This window comes from Protopterus annectens, chromosome 3.part0 (assembly GCF_019279795.1).
Source record: "Protopterus annectens isolate FY-2018-M chromosome 3.part0, PAN1.0, whole genome shotgun sequence".
Lineage (NCBI taxonomy): Eukaryota > Metazoa > Chordata > Ceratodontiformes > Protopteridae > Protopterus > Protopterus annectens.
Window position 1 is genome coordinate 397,149,112 of NC_056731.1, and position 19,451 is coordinate 397,168,562.

At 36.3% G+C, this 19,451-nt stretch overlaps 1 protein-coding gene across 1 annotated transcript in view; it reads left to right on the top strand.

The window, feature by feature from the left end:
- LOC122796396 (calcium/calmodulin-dependent 3',5'-cyclic nucleotide phosphodiesterase 1C-like) overlaps positions 1–14,767 on the top strand; it is an 841,992-nt gene extending 827,225 nt beyond the window's left edge. Inside the window, exon 3 of the mRNA XM_044064847.1 lies at positions 14,495–14,767. Coding sequence (XP_043920782.1) covers positions 14,495–14,679 — 185 coding nt within the window. The 3' untranslated portion in view covers positions 14,680–14,767. The remainder of the gene's footprint in view (positions 1–14,494) is intronic.
- Positions 14,768–19,451: the final 4,684 nt, after the last annotated feature.

Genomic DNA, 19,451 nt, shown 5'->3' on the forward strand with positions numbered 1-19,451 from the left:
ATATACAAACCGATACAGTTTTTGAGCATCCAGTGACACATAGGAAATTTAAATTTAATACAGGAACATATTGCATGAGTAAAGGGCTAGTATATTTAGCAACATGTACAGCCTGTACATCTTTCTATGTGGGAAAGACCAGCAGACAGCTCAGGGAGAGAGTGAGGGAGCATGTCTACCACATTGGTAAGAATACAGAACATAATGCCCTAGCTAAACATCATCATATGCAAGGTACGACACATAATTTTTTATTCAGGGTCATACAATATATATGTCCCACTGCTAGGGGAGGTGACTTGGATAATTATATACTGGAGTGTGAACTTAGATGGATCATTCGCCTGAGGGCACATCAACTACCAGGGTTGAATGATAAAATCCAAATAAAACCTATCCTGAAAAAAAGGAGAACAAGGAAGGTATATAATAAGTGATACCTCATACTCCAATAAGTATATATACAGTCCTTTATACATGTATATTTATATGCTTGACATCTACTTTTATATGTTGGACATTTATTTTCATTTTTGTATAAATGAATGTCCTAGGTATATGTATTATATATTTTTATTCTCTTTTTATTTTTGTAAAAATGAATGTTCTGAGTATATGTATTATATGTTTATATATATACATTTAGCTATTTTTGCACAGATTTGTGTTTATTCATATATATACTTTTATATATTTATAAGATTTTTACTATTTGATATATACAGCTTAGATATATGTTTAGGGGTATGATTGTGTGATAAATTCTTGTTTTAGAGACAGCTATAGTGCGGATTGTTTTGCTACATAGTATTGTTTTAAGCTATCACTTTAAGAGTATGAATTAGTCCTATTGAGTCATTAATTGATCAATTTAGGTAATTGTATTAGCTATATATACAACATTAGAATGAGTTTTTATTGTGAGTTGATAAAGCCTGTTGGTGAAAGCGCTACTCTGTCATTAAAAGCTTTTATTGGTCTACAGACTGCTGCTGCATCTTTACTATGTTATACTTTGTGCTGGGAGAGAGCATTGGAATTTAAACGAAGACCGTTGGATTTTTTCTGATTTTTCCAGTGCCATCGTCCTTTGGGATCCATTGTATGCCAGTGACTGTGTTTGTACGTTTCATTTTTTATTTCTCTGGCATAGGTATCCTGCTCCGGTTGGTGATCGTTTTCCTGTTACTTTTTTTAATATTTTTATTTGTTCCAATTGAAGTTTTGTTTTATTCCTCTCTATTATCTTGCATGAATTTTAAAGAATTCAATTCCCTGCTTCTTCAGGGAACATATACATATCATGAACCACTCAGCCCATCAGAAGCAGAACTTATTGAGAATAATTTCATTAAGATTTTGTCCCTATATCCTACAAAGTTTCTCACCTTAAATGTAGCTTAGAATAAGTTAAGGGAGTGGAGGTAAATCAGCTCATGTTTGAACAGGGTTAGGAGTTGAGGTCCCCCTAAAATACATTGTTTTGTATCTCTTTGACTGCAGTTTGGATACGATGAGTCAAAATGAATTATACTGAATTACCATTTAATTATCATTTAATCTACCATTTCCAGATATATACCCAAATGTAGCATGTATGAGGTGTTTCTTTCGGTTTACCTTTATAACCGCGATTTGCAGAAGGGCGAATTGCACATACCCGAAAGGCAATCTGCAAGATATACAAACGCTGAATGTAAAAAGGTGTGAATGTGCAATGAGAGGGCTCCTATCAGTTTGTCAAAACTTCAGCAGTTTGAACATCATATGTTCGAACTGTGAAGTTCGAAAACTGATTATTGTGAAGCCGCGGAACACCAGATTCTTTCCCAGGGAAAGAATTTGGTGGGCTGTTTCTGCTGCTTCGCTATATTCAACACTGTGGTGGAAAGTTACGGGTCAGGTTCAGGTAAGTGTGCGATTGTGCTGACGTTAGGGTTAGGGCACGGGTAAGGTGAGTTAGGGTTAGGGCGCAGGTGAGGTGGGTGTACGATAGTGACAGACTTTAGGGTTAGGGCGGGATAGGTGAGTTAGGGTAAGGGCGCGGGTCAGGTGAGTGTGCGATAGTGATGGACCTTAGGGTTAGGGTTTGGTTAAGGAAGGTGGATAGATAGTAGTGTATGTACAGTTTAGTGTAGGATGAGAGGTAGGATTTTAAGTGTGTGGATTGCTGTTTTTTTGGTGTGCTTGTGTTGTGTGTGTGTTTCTTGGAACAGTGATTTTTTTTCCCGGGGAAAAAAAATCGCTGTTCTAAGACTTCAATGTTTTTGCACTTCGAGGTTAGAAGTTTGAACATATGGTGTTCGAACTTCAGCCATTTCGTCGAAGTGATATGGACCCCAATGAGCGAATGCACAGTGTGATTCACTCATTGCACATTCAACATTCAGGGGTGGATTGCACTATAGTGGGGATTGGGAAATCGTGCCTTTCTCCACTGTAGTGCGATCTCGGAGTTAGAATAATAAAGTAGGGGGTGTGTGGGGGCGCAGCCCCTCACATGGAGGGTGCAGGGGTGCTTGCCTTCCCGCTTTACACTTTGTTTTTTTTCTTCGACTTTCATGTTCGAAAAATGGCGAATCTGCTGTTCGATTTGCTGTTTTTCGAACATGTAGGTGTGTCGACATTGTTAGTTTCATGGATTAGAGTCACTCATATGAGCACTTAACATTCTGCAAATCACAGTTATAAAGGTAAACCTTTCTTTCTTTGGTCTATACCAACATTCCACTGCACTCATCCAAAATTAGTTTGCCTAGCCATGTCATGTTTTTATTCTCTTTCGCTCTCCATCACTCTCTTTTCTTCAAGAGTGAAAAGCTTATATTTCTGCAGCCATTCTTCATGGTATGTTTCTTCTAGCCTGTTTAGCACTCTAGAAGCTTTAGTGCTCTAAGCAATTATTTGTACCATGTAACATAACTCGCATGTTTTAGATTGGACTGCCCTTAAAATAATTCTAACAACATATCTGCCTATGTTACTGCACATATAGCATGTACAATATGATTCACATATCCAGTTGTCATCAGGCCTAGATCATGTTTTTAGCAGTACCGCTGCCAATACAGATCCATATGACACTCTGGTTGGTTTACCTGTATGTTCGTTAGTAAAATGTACCCCTAACAAATATTTTATCCTTTCTGTTTTTATGCATTTTGCTATCAACTTACTCAATATCACTTCTGTTTATTTCATGTTACTTGAAGGACATACTAAAATTCATATACTCAACATGCATTTGTTCATATCTGTTTCTTTTCAATACAACCCAGCCATAAAATCATTGCTAGAAGGAATCCAGACAAAATACTCCAGAAGGGTGCATTGATGGAAATAAAAGTATATGATCAGAGACAAGAGGAGATAAAGCTCTACCCAATCGAGACCAGTGAAGACAGGAGAACATGCTGTTGCTGTACAAAATCATATCATGGAGATATGAAAGGATCATCCTGCACAGGAAGGGCAGAAGTACACAAAGGGGTGTGGGGTAGCAAAAGGAAGAAATCACTTTTTGGATCTTTAAACATGCTACTGAGGCTTGTGGACCCATAAAATAGGTAATGTGAATGAGTTGTGGAGAGGAAGTCCATCGAGGCATTTAGGATGGCTTGGATATTATGAAAAAAGGATGAGAGGGAAGATAAGTGATGGAATAGAAGAACTTCTGCTTTCAATTCTTTAGTATGTAATGTACGAACATATAGTTAAGCATGATTTTTTTTCCAGAAAGCATGTTTTTCCTTTATCTTGCAAATTGTTTGAATAAATTTCAGGTATAGGGTGAGAATTAAAGGCCTGTCAGACAGAGAGAGAGATAAATAAAGAATAAAAGAGAGAAAACAGCTAGATGAAGAGTTATTAAGTATTTTATAAAAAAATTTAAAGAGAACGTAAGAGAGGAAGTCAGAAAGAGAAAGAAACAGTTTGTCCATGTGTGAGTGCGTGCATCTATGTGTTTGCCCCTTATACATATCATGTATTCAGTAAGCAAAACTGTATAAATGTAGCAGAATGTGCACTTTTATTGTAATAGTGTTTGTACTTTTTTCAAAGTTATTTTTAATGTTTACAACATTTATTTGAAGACTAGTGCATATAAACACATGCAGCATGAATACAAAGATGCATGCTGATATACAGGAGAACACCTCATATGATAAATCAGTTAATTATCATGTGTCCTTACATAGCTCAAAAAAGTATGGTAATATAATGGTTTTAATCCCAAACCTGATACTATAAAACAAATAAGTTGTGGATACACACACACACACATATATATATATATTTATTTATTTAACATTTGTCAACCAGGAAAGTCCAACTTGGAACAAAGCTAATTTTCAGCAGAGGCCCAGGGAGAAACGCTCCACACGCATATCTTTGTAATGTGGGAGGAAACAGGTGCACCCAGAGAAAACCCACACGACTGCAGGGAGGACATGCAGACTCTGCATAGAAGGTACCCCAGCCGAGAATGAAACCAGAGACCCTCTTGCTGCGAGGTGACAATGCTACCGCTGCACCACTGTGCCGTCTATATACATATTTATCTATCTATCTATCTGTCTATATATTTATATATACACACACACACACACACACACACACACACACACACACACACACACACACACACACACACAAACACACACACACACACATATGCACATATCTATCTATCTATCCATCTATCTATCTATCTATCTATCTATCTATCTATCTATCTATCTATCTAGCTATCCATATTTAGTATTTCTGCAGTATAAGAGTAAGTAAAGTAATAATGTTGTTTAAAGTTTTTAATCAGGTTATTGCAGCAACTCTGGAATACAACTGACGGAAGTAACAATCACAAGCATGCCTTGTATAAAATGTGGAATCTTTCATTAGATAAAAGGAATTTAGACTATTGTGTGTTAGTGCTTCATATCGTATCATCAAAGGTATAACAGAAAGCTGCATATTTATAAGTAACCTGCTCAAACAGACAACATCAAATGCAAAAACAACATAATAACAATAAAATATAAGACTCTGTCTCAAAAAAAAAAAAAAAAAAACTTTCAGGAACTTTTCTAGAGAAGAAGTAATTGTCTGTTTTCTTCTTGCACAACCAATAGTATCACACTGGCAAGCAAATCAGAAACAGATAAATAAGGATGTGATCAAACCTCAATGGGGTCTACATTTTATTTATGTATATATGTATGTATGTATTATACATTTGTTACATTTGTTATCTGGGTAAATGGGCTGTCAGCCATGATGCAGACACTGTAAAAAAAATGGCACTTCCTTATTATAGTCCCCAGCGATAGCGGCCTTGTTGATATTTTATAGCGCAGTTCACAAAATTGAAAACAACTGCATAAAGCCATGTGTTTCACTACTTCTTTACAGAGCAAGTGTTCAAATTTAATGATTATCTCTGCATATGTCGGTAGACCTCCAGGCTTTTCTAACAGATGTACATTGCATTCGCGTCTACAAAAATATATTTATATTTGTTTATAACTGCAATGTGCAGTGCCATTCCTCATGACTGTCTGAATCAAGAGACTTTCCCCTAACTGTTTCACCCTGTTACCCATCCACCTTCTCTTACTGAAACCTGTACCAGCCCCTATCTACACTCAGACAGCCCCCCTTGGCTCAGTCTACAAACATGCTAGTGAGCCTCAGCGTAATTACTGTTTACATTTAACAGACGTATTCAAATGGTATGTTACTTACTCAAAAAACAGCTACAGCAGTCCTGCCCTTAAAGAAGTGGCAAGGTACCATTTGGTACTAAAGTCAAACCAGAGTGAAAGCATGTTCCTTTTAAAGCAGAATCCACATTTGAGGTTAGAAAACAAAAGCACAATGTATGCCAGGAAATCTGATGATGAAAAAAAACCAGAAACTTAAAGAGATGGAACTCAAAACACTCTGCTTTCATTTTGCAAATAATTGCTTTCAGTAACTGACCTTGAAAGAATGCCATCGGTAGACCTACATGGTAATAAAAATATTTTTTATTGTTAACCTGATAAATGTACGTGTGATATGTGTTCAAGTTATTGCATACCACTCTGAATATGAATTAATGTCCCCCCTTATGTTCTGTCAATGTCTTTCACTATTAATCACCCTGTTTGCTGTTTACCTAACTATATCAGCAAGGCGGCTATCGCCGGGGCTGCTATAATATGGAAGTACCAAAAACACCTATAGAAAAAGGGACCTCAGAAGAAAATGCAACAGTTCCAATAAAAACTCTTCAAATTTGGAGATATTTGATGAGTATAAGATTGTTAAGAGGTGTAGGAATCTAATGAAATAATATTTATATTGAAAACAAACTGAAGAAAACCTATAATAAGATGCAGGACAAAAAAAAAAAGAGTATTTGCAATGTTTTCAAATTCCACTGCATTACACCACAGTGACAAAGGCACATGCATTTACAAATATTTACATTTACGTACGTATGTTTGGAAGCTCAACAGATATAGTCTGGGGATGAAAAAAAAAATGTTCAGAGTAGTGGTATGAGATAACTGCAGTTCAACTTAACCATTATCCCTGAAGCAAGCACATCTATTTATTTATTTATTTATTTATGTTTGTTTGCTTGTTTACTTGCTTGTTTGTTTGTACAGATTTCCTTTAGAGTTGTTTTAAAAGTTACTAGCATTCATTCATTTCTGATGTCTTCTGGTATTTTATTCCACGAAGCAGGTGCAATTTTGTACGAGGTTTGTTGCCTTAGAAATCAAATAGAGGGCTACTCAGTATTAAACAAAAATACTTGTTTGTGAGGGAGAAATTTGATTTAAATAGTAAATAATAATGAAGTTTTATAATTTTGAAAAGCATTGTATTTAATAAGAGAGTTGCCCTGCTGCTAAAAAGGTCAGCCACTTAATTCCCCCCTCCCCCCAAAAAATCACAGTAATCAATTTCTGCATTTGCTGAAAGTGCACAGTGACAATGTTTATTTTCTTCAGCTTGTAATGGAGTGAAGGGTACAGATACTCTAGTTTAGGACCAAAGACATTCCTTGGTATTGCTATTCTACTTTCAGGTGCCAGCAGATGAGTAAGCTTCTAAAAGAACTCTCCAGAACAAATGTGTACCATAAGACTTGCAGCTTCCTGTTGATAGCTCATTAAAATGTAAAGACGCATGTCCATTATCTTGCATCCTCCTGCTGTGTGTGTGTGTGTGTGTGTGTGTTCTTATAACTATATATGGATTCAATTTAGAAGCTCAAAATACTGAAATATCGAAATTCAGTATTTCGAGCCCATAAAGTGGAATCCTGAAAAGAACGAAAACTCAGAAGTGCGAAATTCAAAATCTCGCTTACTGCTGTACACAGACACACACCTTCCTTCCCACACAGAAACACAAGCTCTGACCTACATAAAAGTATATGTATATATGGATCTTCTTTGTTTTGTTGAATCTCATTTCACTGAATTTCATTTCACCCCAACCACATTGCTAAAAACACAGATTACTAAAAACTCATTTCACTGAACTGAACTTAGTATATATGGCACTGTATAGATTACTGTAAAGCAAATAAAAGGTATGTGACCTTTTCCCCACTGTAGTACAATTTTGGAGTTAGTATATATAGTTAGGGGGGTGTGGGGGCCAACCACCCCACCTTGTTTATTTTATCTTGTATTTTACCAAAAACTTAAAAACAATACATTTTAAACAATAGACATGCCTAGTTGTAACACCAATGACTAATTCTCGCCAGAAGATTATATGTACTCAAACTAAGTTGGGGGCTACGCCACCCACACCCCCAATGTGTGTGGCTATGCCCCCGCACCCACCTTAACTATATATACTAACTCCAGGATCACACTACAGTGGGGAAAAGGGCATATACATTTGACTTGCCTTACAGTACTCTACACAGTGCTATATATACTAACCACAGTTCAGTGAAATGAAATTCAATGAAACAAAGTCGGCACACATACACACACACACACACACACACATATAGATATATATATAAAAATATATGGTCACTCTAAGTACTGGTGTCGACATTACACACACCTTTTCAACTCCCATGCACTCTGTTGTCACCTAGATCTGGGATCCACTTACACTCAGACTCTTCTAAATGATTACTGATCAATGATCTTGCCATGATCTTGTCATGCTCCTTCACATCTTTCAGTTTGTACAGCATTTCGTTTTAAAACATAGGAAACAGCTTTGCTTGCATTCTCTCTACTCTGGTATACTCATTTTTACTGATGCCATTCAGCAGCTCAGTTTTGTGCTCGCCACAGTTTTTCCTCATATCTTCACTTCTTTTATCTAAATCATTTGTTGCTTGTTTTGGATCCATATGTGTCTTGGAACCCAGCAAATCAAAGATTAAGTTCTTTGCAATTCTTAATAGCTGGAATGAAGCGTTCCTTTCATATTTGGTTTTCCAATGAGTACTCATTGTCTGCAAGTATTCTGGTGTCCCCAATTTATAAATAGTAGCCCTTTCTAACAGTAGTGTCAGAATTTTTCCTTCAGGGTATATGCTTGGCATTTTAATTCTATGGGTTTCGGTTGCTTTTTTCTCATGGCACATGGAAAAGACACTCTGTGGGCTTCGTAAATCATAATTTCTTCATTTGGAATTCTAGTCCATTTTTGTAGGTACTTTCTTATAAATGATATACAGTCTCTACCCCATATTTTCTGGAATAGCATTAAACCTAATATTTTCCCTCCTGGATCATTCTTCTAGTTCAGTGCTTTATTTCTTTGCTTTTTTATTACATTTTGTACAATTTTTCTCTATTCTCCATCTCCTGTTGCTGTAGTTCTATGTGTTCTTAGTGCCCTGTTAGAACCTTTTCTAAAGGCTGTAGCTTTTTGCTGTTAGTAGCAGTGTAGTCTATCAATGCACACTAATTTTAAAAATTTCTGTGTAAATGTGGCTGATCTTTTTGTTCAGAGTAGAGGGGATCATTTCTTCTACCTCCTCAATGGTTGTTTCAATTTCTTATCACTCTACCACTTTTTTATATATTTCTGATTGTATAGAATGCTCTTCGATATTGCTTTTCAGGGAGCATATTTGCTGATTAAGGAGAGTTTGGGTCACAATTTTAAGGAATCTACCAGCATTTTATAAAAGTTAATGATACACCAACTCAGCAAAAGAAGTCTTACTTCTCACCCTTTGACTGCCATATCAGAACTCATCTGAAGGTAATTTAAACAAAACAATTCAAAATGTGCTTTGGGGATAAAGAATGCATTTCAGGCAGTTCAGAATAATAGCAAAATAATTGTCCTGAGCTGCTATCTTGAACACTACTTATAAAAAAATTGAAGTACAATATTTAAATGATAACAATTGTGCTATTATTGATATTATTGCTGTTATTATCATGACCATAAAATATTATAAAAACTGAGAAACCCTATTAGGAAGCTGCAGCTGCTCTCAGAAGTGATACTGGAACATTAGCCTGATTAAGAAAATTACTTAAAATGATCTAGAATCCAGGAAAAGCCTGTAGAAATCAAAAGCAAGTAGAAAAGATGGAGTTATACAATCAAGAAAGGATTGTGCAAAGCAAAATCATATAGAAAAGATAAGAGTTTGAAGCCACTGCATTCTTACCATATGATAAGCTGCCTTTCTTATCAATGTACAACAGCCTGATCAGCACTGTGCACCTGCTGTGTCTTACTTGCATTTTGTCTGACCTGAATCATGGAAAAGCGTACAGTAGCACATAATGTATTACATTTTATGCACTGCAAAACATTTAGCAGGCACATCTGCTTTACCAGTTTTGTAATCTATAGGCTAACAATGTCTTAGTCTCTGGTATTTTATATTTACCCAATAACTTTGTTATTAGGAATGTACAGCACATGGAAGCAATACATATGATAATGAAAACAAGTCTGTTTTTAATTTAAACATTTTGTGAGATCTGCCTATGCAGAATGAGTACATTATTATATTTTTGGCCTCCCCTTCTATAATCTGATTTACCTATCAAGGGTCTCCATTACTGCATTCTACTATAACATTTTTAAGCCTAGCCTAGCAATGCCTATTGTTAGGTCCTTACAAGTCTCATCACTATGACACAGGGAGAGGTTTAGCATAATGGTTAAGGATTTTACCTCACAGATACAAAATACACAGTTTGTTTTTGACTTCTCGTCACTGGCTAGACTTGTTAGCAGACTGATAGCCTATTACTTACCTATGAGGAAGACTTTTAGATCCTTACAACTTTCCCTGCCATATTAACAGTAACACCACAGTAAAACAAGAATCTCAGCAAGGTCACTTCAGACTAATACATCCTCACAGGTTAAGGAATACATTATTGATGTTCTGCATTAGTGCATTAATGACCAATTGTAACTCCTAAAGTGGTAGAAATATTGCCAGGATTACCCTGTCCTTCCCTGAGAGAAAATATAACAGGTTATTGAATGTATTAGTGCTTCATTCCTAAGAATGAAACACTGGAGACCTGAATAAGTATTCCATTTCTGAACCCCAAGCTAGTAATAATGTAAAGAAGAATTTGGTTCTAACACTTCATAAAAGTTACAGCTACTGCGGCAAAATCGAGAGATGTTACAGCTGTTGTACATTTCATTCTAGAAGTCTGCAGTTGTGTAGTCACTAACCCAGACATTTCTTTTTATTTGAGAGACTATGGGGATCCATTTTACAGTACACAACCTGAAGAACTTTTTTATGTACAATTTTCTAGGTGTAGACCTCTTGTGAAAAAGGCTGTTTTATATTCACAGAGGCAAAATTCTATCTACACATATGGAAACATTGAGAGGCTAACTTGTTGAGCATTATACCTTTAACATTGGTCTCTGGTGATGGTTGCTGAATTTGTGTCATCTCACTTTATAAATCATTGTCATAAATTACAAATCTCCAGTGCTTATGTAGTTATAAAAAAGAATGAGTTGTGTTAAGTATTCTTGTCTTACTTTTAAAATATGTTTATTTAGGGTCTATATTACCAGATCGAAACTTTACTCGAATACCTAAAGATTGCTCTGGTAATATCAAAATCCAAAAACCGCCAACGGATGATTTCACGCAGGGAAAGAATTCCCTTGGCCATATGAAAAAAAAACCTTTTAAACCCAAATCAAGTAGGGGGCTTCGCCCCCCCCCCCTCACCCCGATGTGGACCCCCCCCTAACTAAATATACCAACTCAGAGATTGCTCTACATTGGACAAAAGAGCATAATCTGCATAACGGCCAAGGGAATTCTTTCCCTGCGTGAAATCGGCCCTTTCTCGGTTTTTGGATTTAGATATTATCAGATAGATCATTAGGTATTCAAGTAACTAAAGTTTAGATCTGGCAATATAGACCCATTTATTTATTTATATCTGTTTACCGGTGTAGTACGCTGAGCAACATGAACAATTTAAGGCACAACCCATATGTAAGCTATAGACATTTCATGTAAATAAGCATTACTAAAAATCACATGGAAAAAGAGTATATGTACAAATATAGTACAGCAGAGATACATTATTACTACAGAATAGTATATACAAGATTTACAATAAATTCCAAGGATAACTGAATTTCAGTAGTTATAACAGGAAAACAGAAAAGATGATAGGAGGTAGTGATGGTTGGTCAGGTGATGTGTCAAGTGGGAAAGCAGGTATACTAGCCGAGGATGAATTTTTGGAGATCTAGTCTGCATTTGGAGCATGTATTGATTTATTTTAGGTCAATGTGGAGGGATTGCCAAATATTGGGGACCATTGTGGAGATGGTACAAGCAGTGCTTGGTGTAGTGAGAGTAGTGTGTTGGACTGTATGTGGAGGTTTTTACATAAAGTTTAGTTGCAAGAGGGGAGAGGATTAAATGTCTTTAGATTAAGTAGTTTATATAATTAGGCTTCTCATAATAGGTTGGCTGTTTGTTTTGTGGGTAATCAAACTAAACTGCTTTTTCAAGGTTGTGACAGTGGTGTTTCTAGGATAGAGAATTATTATTAAAATGACAGGTAGTGTTGGAAATTGTCTGGAGGGTGGGGGTGCTTTTTTTGGAGGTGGTAGCAATAATGGGGAGACCATATTCCAGCTGGGGGAGTAAGACTCCCTTGTCAATGATGACTGGGTAGTTGAGATAGAAAATGTGAGATTTTTTTTTTTTATTTTTGTACAAAAGAGGAGGGAGTTAATTTTTGCCCTCATTTTATGTATGTGGAAATGGAAATGTAGTGACTGATCAAATCAAATCCCTAAGTATTTGTAGGTGCAGGGTCTTTCTAGGGTATGGCTGTTTAGGTCAGTATGTGTAGGTGCAGGGTCTTTCTAGGGTATGGCTGTGTAGGTCAGTATTTGTAGGTGCAGGGTCATTCTAGGGTATGGCTGTTTAGGTCAGTATTTGTAGGTGCAGGGTCTTTCTAGGGTATGGCTGTTTAGGTCAGTATGTGTAGGTGCAGGGTCTTTCTAGGGAATGGCTGTTTAGGTCAGTATTTGTAGGTGCAGGGTCATTCTAGGGTATGGCTGTTTAGGTCAGTATTTGTAGGTGCAGGGTCTTTCTATGGTATGGCTGTTTAGGTCAGTATTTGTAGGTGCAGGGTATTTCTATGGTATGGCTGTTTAGGTCAGTATTTGTAGGTGCAGGGTCTTTCTATGGTATGGCTGTTTAGGTCAGTATTTGTAGGTGCAGGGTCTTTCTATGGTATGGCTGTTTAGGTCAGTATTTGTAGGTGCAGGGTCTTTCTATGGTATGGCTGTTTAGGTCAGTATTTGTAGGTGCAGGGTCTTTCTCTGGTATGGCTGTTTAGGTCAGTATTTGTAGGTGCAGGGTATTTCTATGGTATGGCTGTTTAGGTCAGTATTTGTAGGTGCAGGGTCTTTCTATGGTATGGCTGTTTAGGTCAGTATTTGTAGGTGCAGGGTCTTTTTATGGTATGGCTGTTTAGGTCAGTATTTGTAGGTGCAGTGTCTTTCTCTGGTATGGCTATTTAGGTCAGTATTTGTAGGTGCAGGGTCTTTCTATGGTATGGCTGTTTAGGTCAGTATTTGTAGGTGCAGGGTCTTTCTATGGTATGGCTGTTTAGGTCAGTATTTGTAGGTGCAGGGTATTTCTATGGTATGGCTGTTTAGGTCAGTATTTGTAGGTGCAGGGTCTTTCTATGGTATGGCTGTTTAGGTCAGTATTTGTAGGTGCAGGGTCTTTTTATGGTATGGCTGTTTAGGTCAGTATTTGTAGGTGCAGGGTCTTTCTATGATATTGTTGTTTAGGTCAGTAACAATAATGGTGGGAGAGTGACTGAGTTTTTGAGATATTCCAAAAAGCATGCCTTTGATTTTGGTGGTTTGAGAAGTACTTAATTATCTACTGTTGGAGTCCATGTAAGTCTATCTGAAATTAGGCTTGAATGTGAGAGCATATCTGATTTGACCTGCATATGACTATGTCATAAATGCTGCCTTTCTCATGGCTGTGATTCATACACCACTAACCACAATGGGAATCTGGTGGAATAATGGATTAGCAATGACTAATTTTTGTGCTGTGTCTTCTTCTTTTTCTTCTTTTGGCTTTTCCCATTTAGGGGTCGCCACAGCAGAACTCCGGTCCGTTAATGATTGGCAGTAGATTTTTACAGTGCCGAGATGCCAGCTCGGTGCCCAACCTTCAATGAAGGCACGCTCATTCACACATGTTTTTCTAAGGCCACTCAACTGCGGGGAGGACATGCAGACTCCACACAGAAGGCACTCCAGCTGAGAATCAAATGGGAGAGCCTCTTGCTGTGAGGCGACAACGCTACCGCTGCACCACCGCTATTTAGTGGTAATTAGAATGAAATTCCTAGCTAAATGTGGCTAGGTTCTATGTAGCACTGCTGCTGGATATCAACAACCATTGGGTTAGAGTCTCCAAACTGCAGGTCAAAAACAGCCTTCATCCTCCTACTCCTTTCATATCAGTATGCAACTCGCTGCCAGGGGCAAAGAGCTCTTATAAAAGCTATGATGAATGTAGGATAAAGGTAAGCTCACATTACAGAATTAATTCCAGACTTTCTATTGCTAAATTTAATGCATATGAAGCTGAGTGGTAAATGGCAAACTCTCTCCTCCAGCATATAAATACGTCACTGTTTTTATGCCTAAGTGCCTACGTTTTGTGAAACAACTAGAAAAAAAAAACACACAGAAAATTCGGGACAGTGTTAAATGTGCATGTAGTTAGACTGATCCTTAGCTTCACATTTTAAAAATGAGTGTACTTGCATCCACATCTGGATAGATTCAATCCTGTTTTAAAATGTAGCTGGATATATGGGAAATGGTAGGTAAATCATTGATTAAAAATATATAAAATTTATAACATTATTTCTGCTTTGGTTCATCATCTGTACACTGGAAATGAGGAAATGCTGCATAGCTGCATAGATTCTTGCTTTATGTTTTGCAGGATCCAAGTCTCAGAGCTGCCTATGGAATGCCCTTACAGGTGCAGCTAGTATTAAGGAAAATAAAAAGCCTGTGCCTTTTTCTGATTCACGAACCCCAGAAGACATCTTAGCTGATGAATTTCCTTCTGTGGAACACCCAGATGCTATGGAAAAAGCAGCTGTCAGGTTGGCTTGTTCTGATTGATTTAAACAGAAAGCATGCGCTGATGGCATATTTATGGCACTAATGATCAGCTTTCTCTAATACACTTGCATAACCGATACTAAGTGAAACTGATATGAAGCAAATTAAAGCCGAAATGTGTGTTACCAGTGGTACTGAGAGTGTTTATTCCTTAAGTATTATCAATTTAAGTGTATGTGCAACAAACATAAATGATCTTGTAGTGATTTTCTTATCTCATTGTCTGGTTGTAATCAAACCAAGATTGTGTCAAAGGTTTTTCATTGTACTGAAGTGGCTTGTAACAGTATGCTGAGTAAAACAATCTTGTCATCAGCAAAGATATATTTATTTTGTTAGTAAATTGAATTAATAATGAGTTTATTCTTTGGCTTGCAGGAGAAATGTAACTGCATTTTACTTGCATAGCTACATTTTATGGCATTTTGAATTTGACAAGAAGAAAATTCAGTTGTAATGAATATATTTTTGCTTCTCAATCCATTACATGATTGTATGACTACATGCTTATAATATATGTGCTATATAGATGCTTGTGATATATGCCATATATATATGTATATATAAAATTTCCTCACTTTTATGCAACAAAAGCTTTTCCACTTTTAGTATATTACCATATAAGTAATTTTATGCTAATTTTAATAAATTTACTGGTAAAGTACAGAGAGCAACATGAATAGTGTATATATAGACTCATGCGCTCAACCATATCTACCTGAAAAGAAAAGACCATTTTAAATAATGCTAAAAGTAAAAGCCAGAATGGAACGCTCATTTTGTTGAAGGTATTTTTAACAACCCCATCTGGAAGGTTTATAACCCCACATCTCTTTATTTACATAAATGTTCTAGCCTAAAAAACTGTTTATGTACATATACACACACACACACATATGTGTATACACACACACACACACACACACACACACACACACACACATATATATATATATAAACATACATATACAAATATATATGTATGTATGTGTATATATATATATATATATATATATATATATATATATATATATATATATATAAAATATGCACACACACACACACACACACACACACACACACACACACACACACACACACACACATTCATTTTGAATTTCAATGTTTCAGGAAACAAGCACAACAACATTTAGCATAACAAGCAGGGAAAGACTGTCATACTGAGGTAACATGGTGTTAGAATTCAACATTTCATGGTGAATGTCTTAGTGGAGGTAGTATGCTGATTGATAGCAAATGATGAGGTTAACCATTGTCCCTAAAGCAGCTTCCTTTAGCAAGTGTTCAGAGAAGGCCTTTCTGAACTGAGTGAGAGATCCCTGGCCCCTTAATTCAGGCGAGAGTCTGTTCCATAATGCCATGCCTAATTCATCGAAGGCACATTCTCCAGTAGCTGATTTATATGGATGTCTGCTTAACGATAGGTTTTCCTGAGTACTTCCTGTGAGTAAACCTGGTCTTTGATGAGTAGTTTCTGTCAGAAAAGTATGCAGTAGCCAATGTTCAGTATTCTGTAAATAAGAGTATCTAGGAGAGTTGACCTTTCGGTAACTGGAACACATTTTAGATGTTGCAGGAGATTCCAGTGGTAAGAGCTGCTGTCAGCAAGGAGGCAAAGTCTGCAAACTTTATTGTCTGTAATTTGAAGCCTTTGGGAATTTTGAACTGGTGAAAAGTAATCAGAGGAAGGCCATATTCCATTTTAGGGGAAGAGTTTTGCCTAGGGAAAAGCAAATTTAACAAAATGCAGCATCTATGCTGGTTATTACAATGAACTCACATTGCACTGAATTTAATGCTTATGACCCAAGTCGTGATTCATTTTTTTTACTTTTAATTCTAAAATTCATGTGCTTTAGTAGTCAATTGATAATTTCCCACACAGTTTGTGATATCTATTTTTTATATCTGTATAACTACTGTTTCTTTCACCAAACGTTTTTGTTTGTTTGCTTGTTTGTTTGTTTTAACTGCTAATATGATAAGTAAACTAAACACATAACTGGTTAATACCATTTGAATTTGTCACAATGAGCAGTTTATTTCATTCCATCCTTGGTCAGAAGGCCATGACACTTTTGAGCACAACATGAAAGAAATGCCACATGTAACTTTTGAATTTGTTACATTTAGCAAACATTTCATTCTACTCCTGTTTACTTCATTTGAATATAAATATATGTTTACTATGTTATCTGCTGATATTAAGTTACATGTGACTCATGAAATGCTGATATTTGTATGACAACAAAATACTTTTTATTTTTATTTACTTTGCTTGTTGTTTTGTGCATACCATTTTACTGCTGAGACAGATGTTGCACTCTAACTGAATGAATGACAAATTCCTAATGATTTTATTGTAAGCCTTTTAATCTAAGTCTCATAGAAGAACTATTTTTCTGTTAGCTGTATTAGTCACAGCCTGTCTGTGGTGTAGATGGTTGAAGTTCTGTTTACAAAGTGGCTTGAGAATCTATCAGAGCCAGCAGGAGGGTATGAACATGTCTATCCTGGGGGAGGAACCAAACTGGCATAGGTGGATCCTTCTATAAGCTCTGGAAGAGTGCAGGACTGTGAATAATTGCTAGGTTTGTATGTGGGGGTACCAAGGAGGCCGGTTTGCCCTACATCCCATGGTAAATTTATCCTCATCTGTTCCCTTCTCATTGCCTGGCATGGTGAGAGTAGGGCTTAGGAAAATCTGGTGCAGTTTCAGATGACTATATGACACTGCTAGCTTCAAGTTGCATTGTACCTCCCAAATGAGTGACTCCATCTCCCCTTCCCACCCTGTCAGTGATGTCCTCTGCCAGGAGGATAGCAGCCAACCACCTGTGATATTCCTGTTGATCTTCCCTTCATCAGGTTGGCCCCACCTGGGAAACAGTATCAGGTATGGAGCATGGCAGTAATGAGAACATAGTCAAACAGGAGAGAGTCAGCTGGGGAGATACGAAAAAAGTATGCTAGTCCATCGCATGTTTTTATTGCTGTATTCATTAGATTTCATACAAGTGTCTATTGTTACTCATCGTTGTATGGCCTTTACCCAATACCTACCTATTTCTTTTATACTTTTCCAAGAATTTGACTAGGCCTTTATTGCAATTTTGTATTTGACTTTTTTTCTGATCTAAATTCTGTCATAAAACCACAGATTTTAGTGAGCATGGGTTTTTTTCTAGCTAAGTAAATAAAAATAATTTAACTTTCCTGGCTATTTTTTTCAACACAAAGTTCTTATGTGAATATAAAAGCTGATGTTAGAAAGGAGTATGTTGTTAAAAAGTTTAGTTCTCATAATGAAATATGTTTTGAGAAATAAAGTACTACTGTAGATAGTTTTAGAGAGTCATAATCTGAGGCATATATAAAAATTATTTGGACAAATAACCAGTTTTATGAAATATTTAAATATAGCTAGAATTTAGAAGATTAGCAAATTAAAGATCCACATCAATGCTTATAGTACTCTGAAATGACAAGAAACCAATCATGAAATTACTGCTAGCTGGAAGAAAATGATTATAAAATACACTGTTTTAGTTGAATGAAAAGCAAAATAAATGGATAAAAATACATTTGCAGGATGTTCAAGAATTTTAAAAGTGGCTAAAGTATATGAGCCTGAAAAGGATAGATAAGATTTACAAAAGAATGAATATATATGTTGTTGGCTGGGCATATCTCCAAGCAGGCGATCATGAATGTCAACTGACTGGAATACAAAATGCTAAGGAACACAATGCTGATTTCTGTTTCCCACAGGATATTACTGGGTGCAGTGTGTGTCATCTATGAGCCCCTTATTTTGGGAGATTTCTTCATTCTTTAAGTTGATGACACCATGGACTTGTGTGTGTACATATGTATATATATATATATATATATATATATATATATATATATACACACACACACACACACACACACACACACACACACAGAAATATATATATATATATATATATATATATATATATATATATATATATATATATATGTTCAGGGGGTTTTGGAAATTATGTCCAATATAAGGGGTGCAGGTGAGCTTGAACTCCTGCAAGACATAAACGTTTACTTTTTTGTCCTTATATGTTTTGGGTATTAGTTTTTGGTGTTTGTTTCCTCTGTATTATGATGTTTGAGTTTCTATAGTAGAACCTGTTGGATGTACAACGATACATTTATGAAGCTTTTATAACCTTTACCACCTTATGCTGATGTGGCCATGTTTATTATCTGAGTAGTAGAGCTCTTCCTGATGCCTATTCAAATGCAGTTTAGACCAATGTATGGGAAATCACAAATTCACCACTGGCATGTCACCTGTGTCCCTAATGGATGGGGGTAGCCTGTAGATACCCTAAGGTATAGGCATAGACATTTACCAAAGCCATTCTAGTCCATGGGCATTGATTAATGGAAAAATTGGAAAATGAACGGCTAGTCTTAAAATGGCTCTAGGACCATTGGCTTAGTAAACTGTTATGATTCTATGATAAATGATATACTAGATATGACATATTAAGTATCCACTGCCATAAAATACTTATTTACTAATATTTAAAATTTGGAGGCTTGTAAAGAGGCCAGACAGATTTCATGACAATATACATATTTATTTCATTGCTATACTTAAACGAAATTTCTTAAGGAAGCAAAATCAGTTGATATAGTTTGGAAGAATAATTACTTAATTTAATGATCAGATATATATGTACTCAAACGTAGGAATGGGCTTAGGG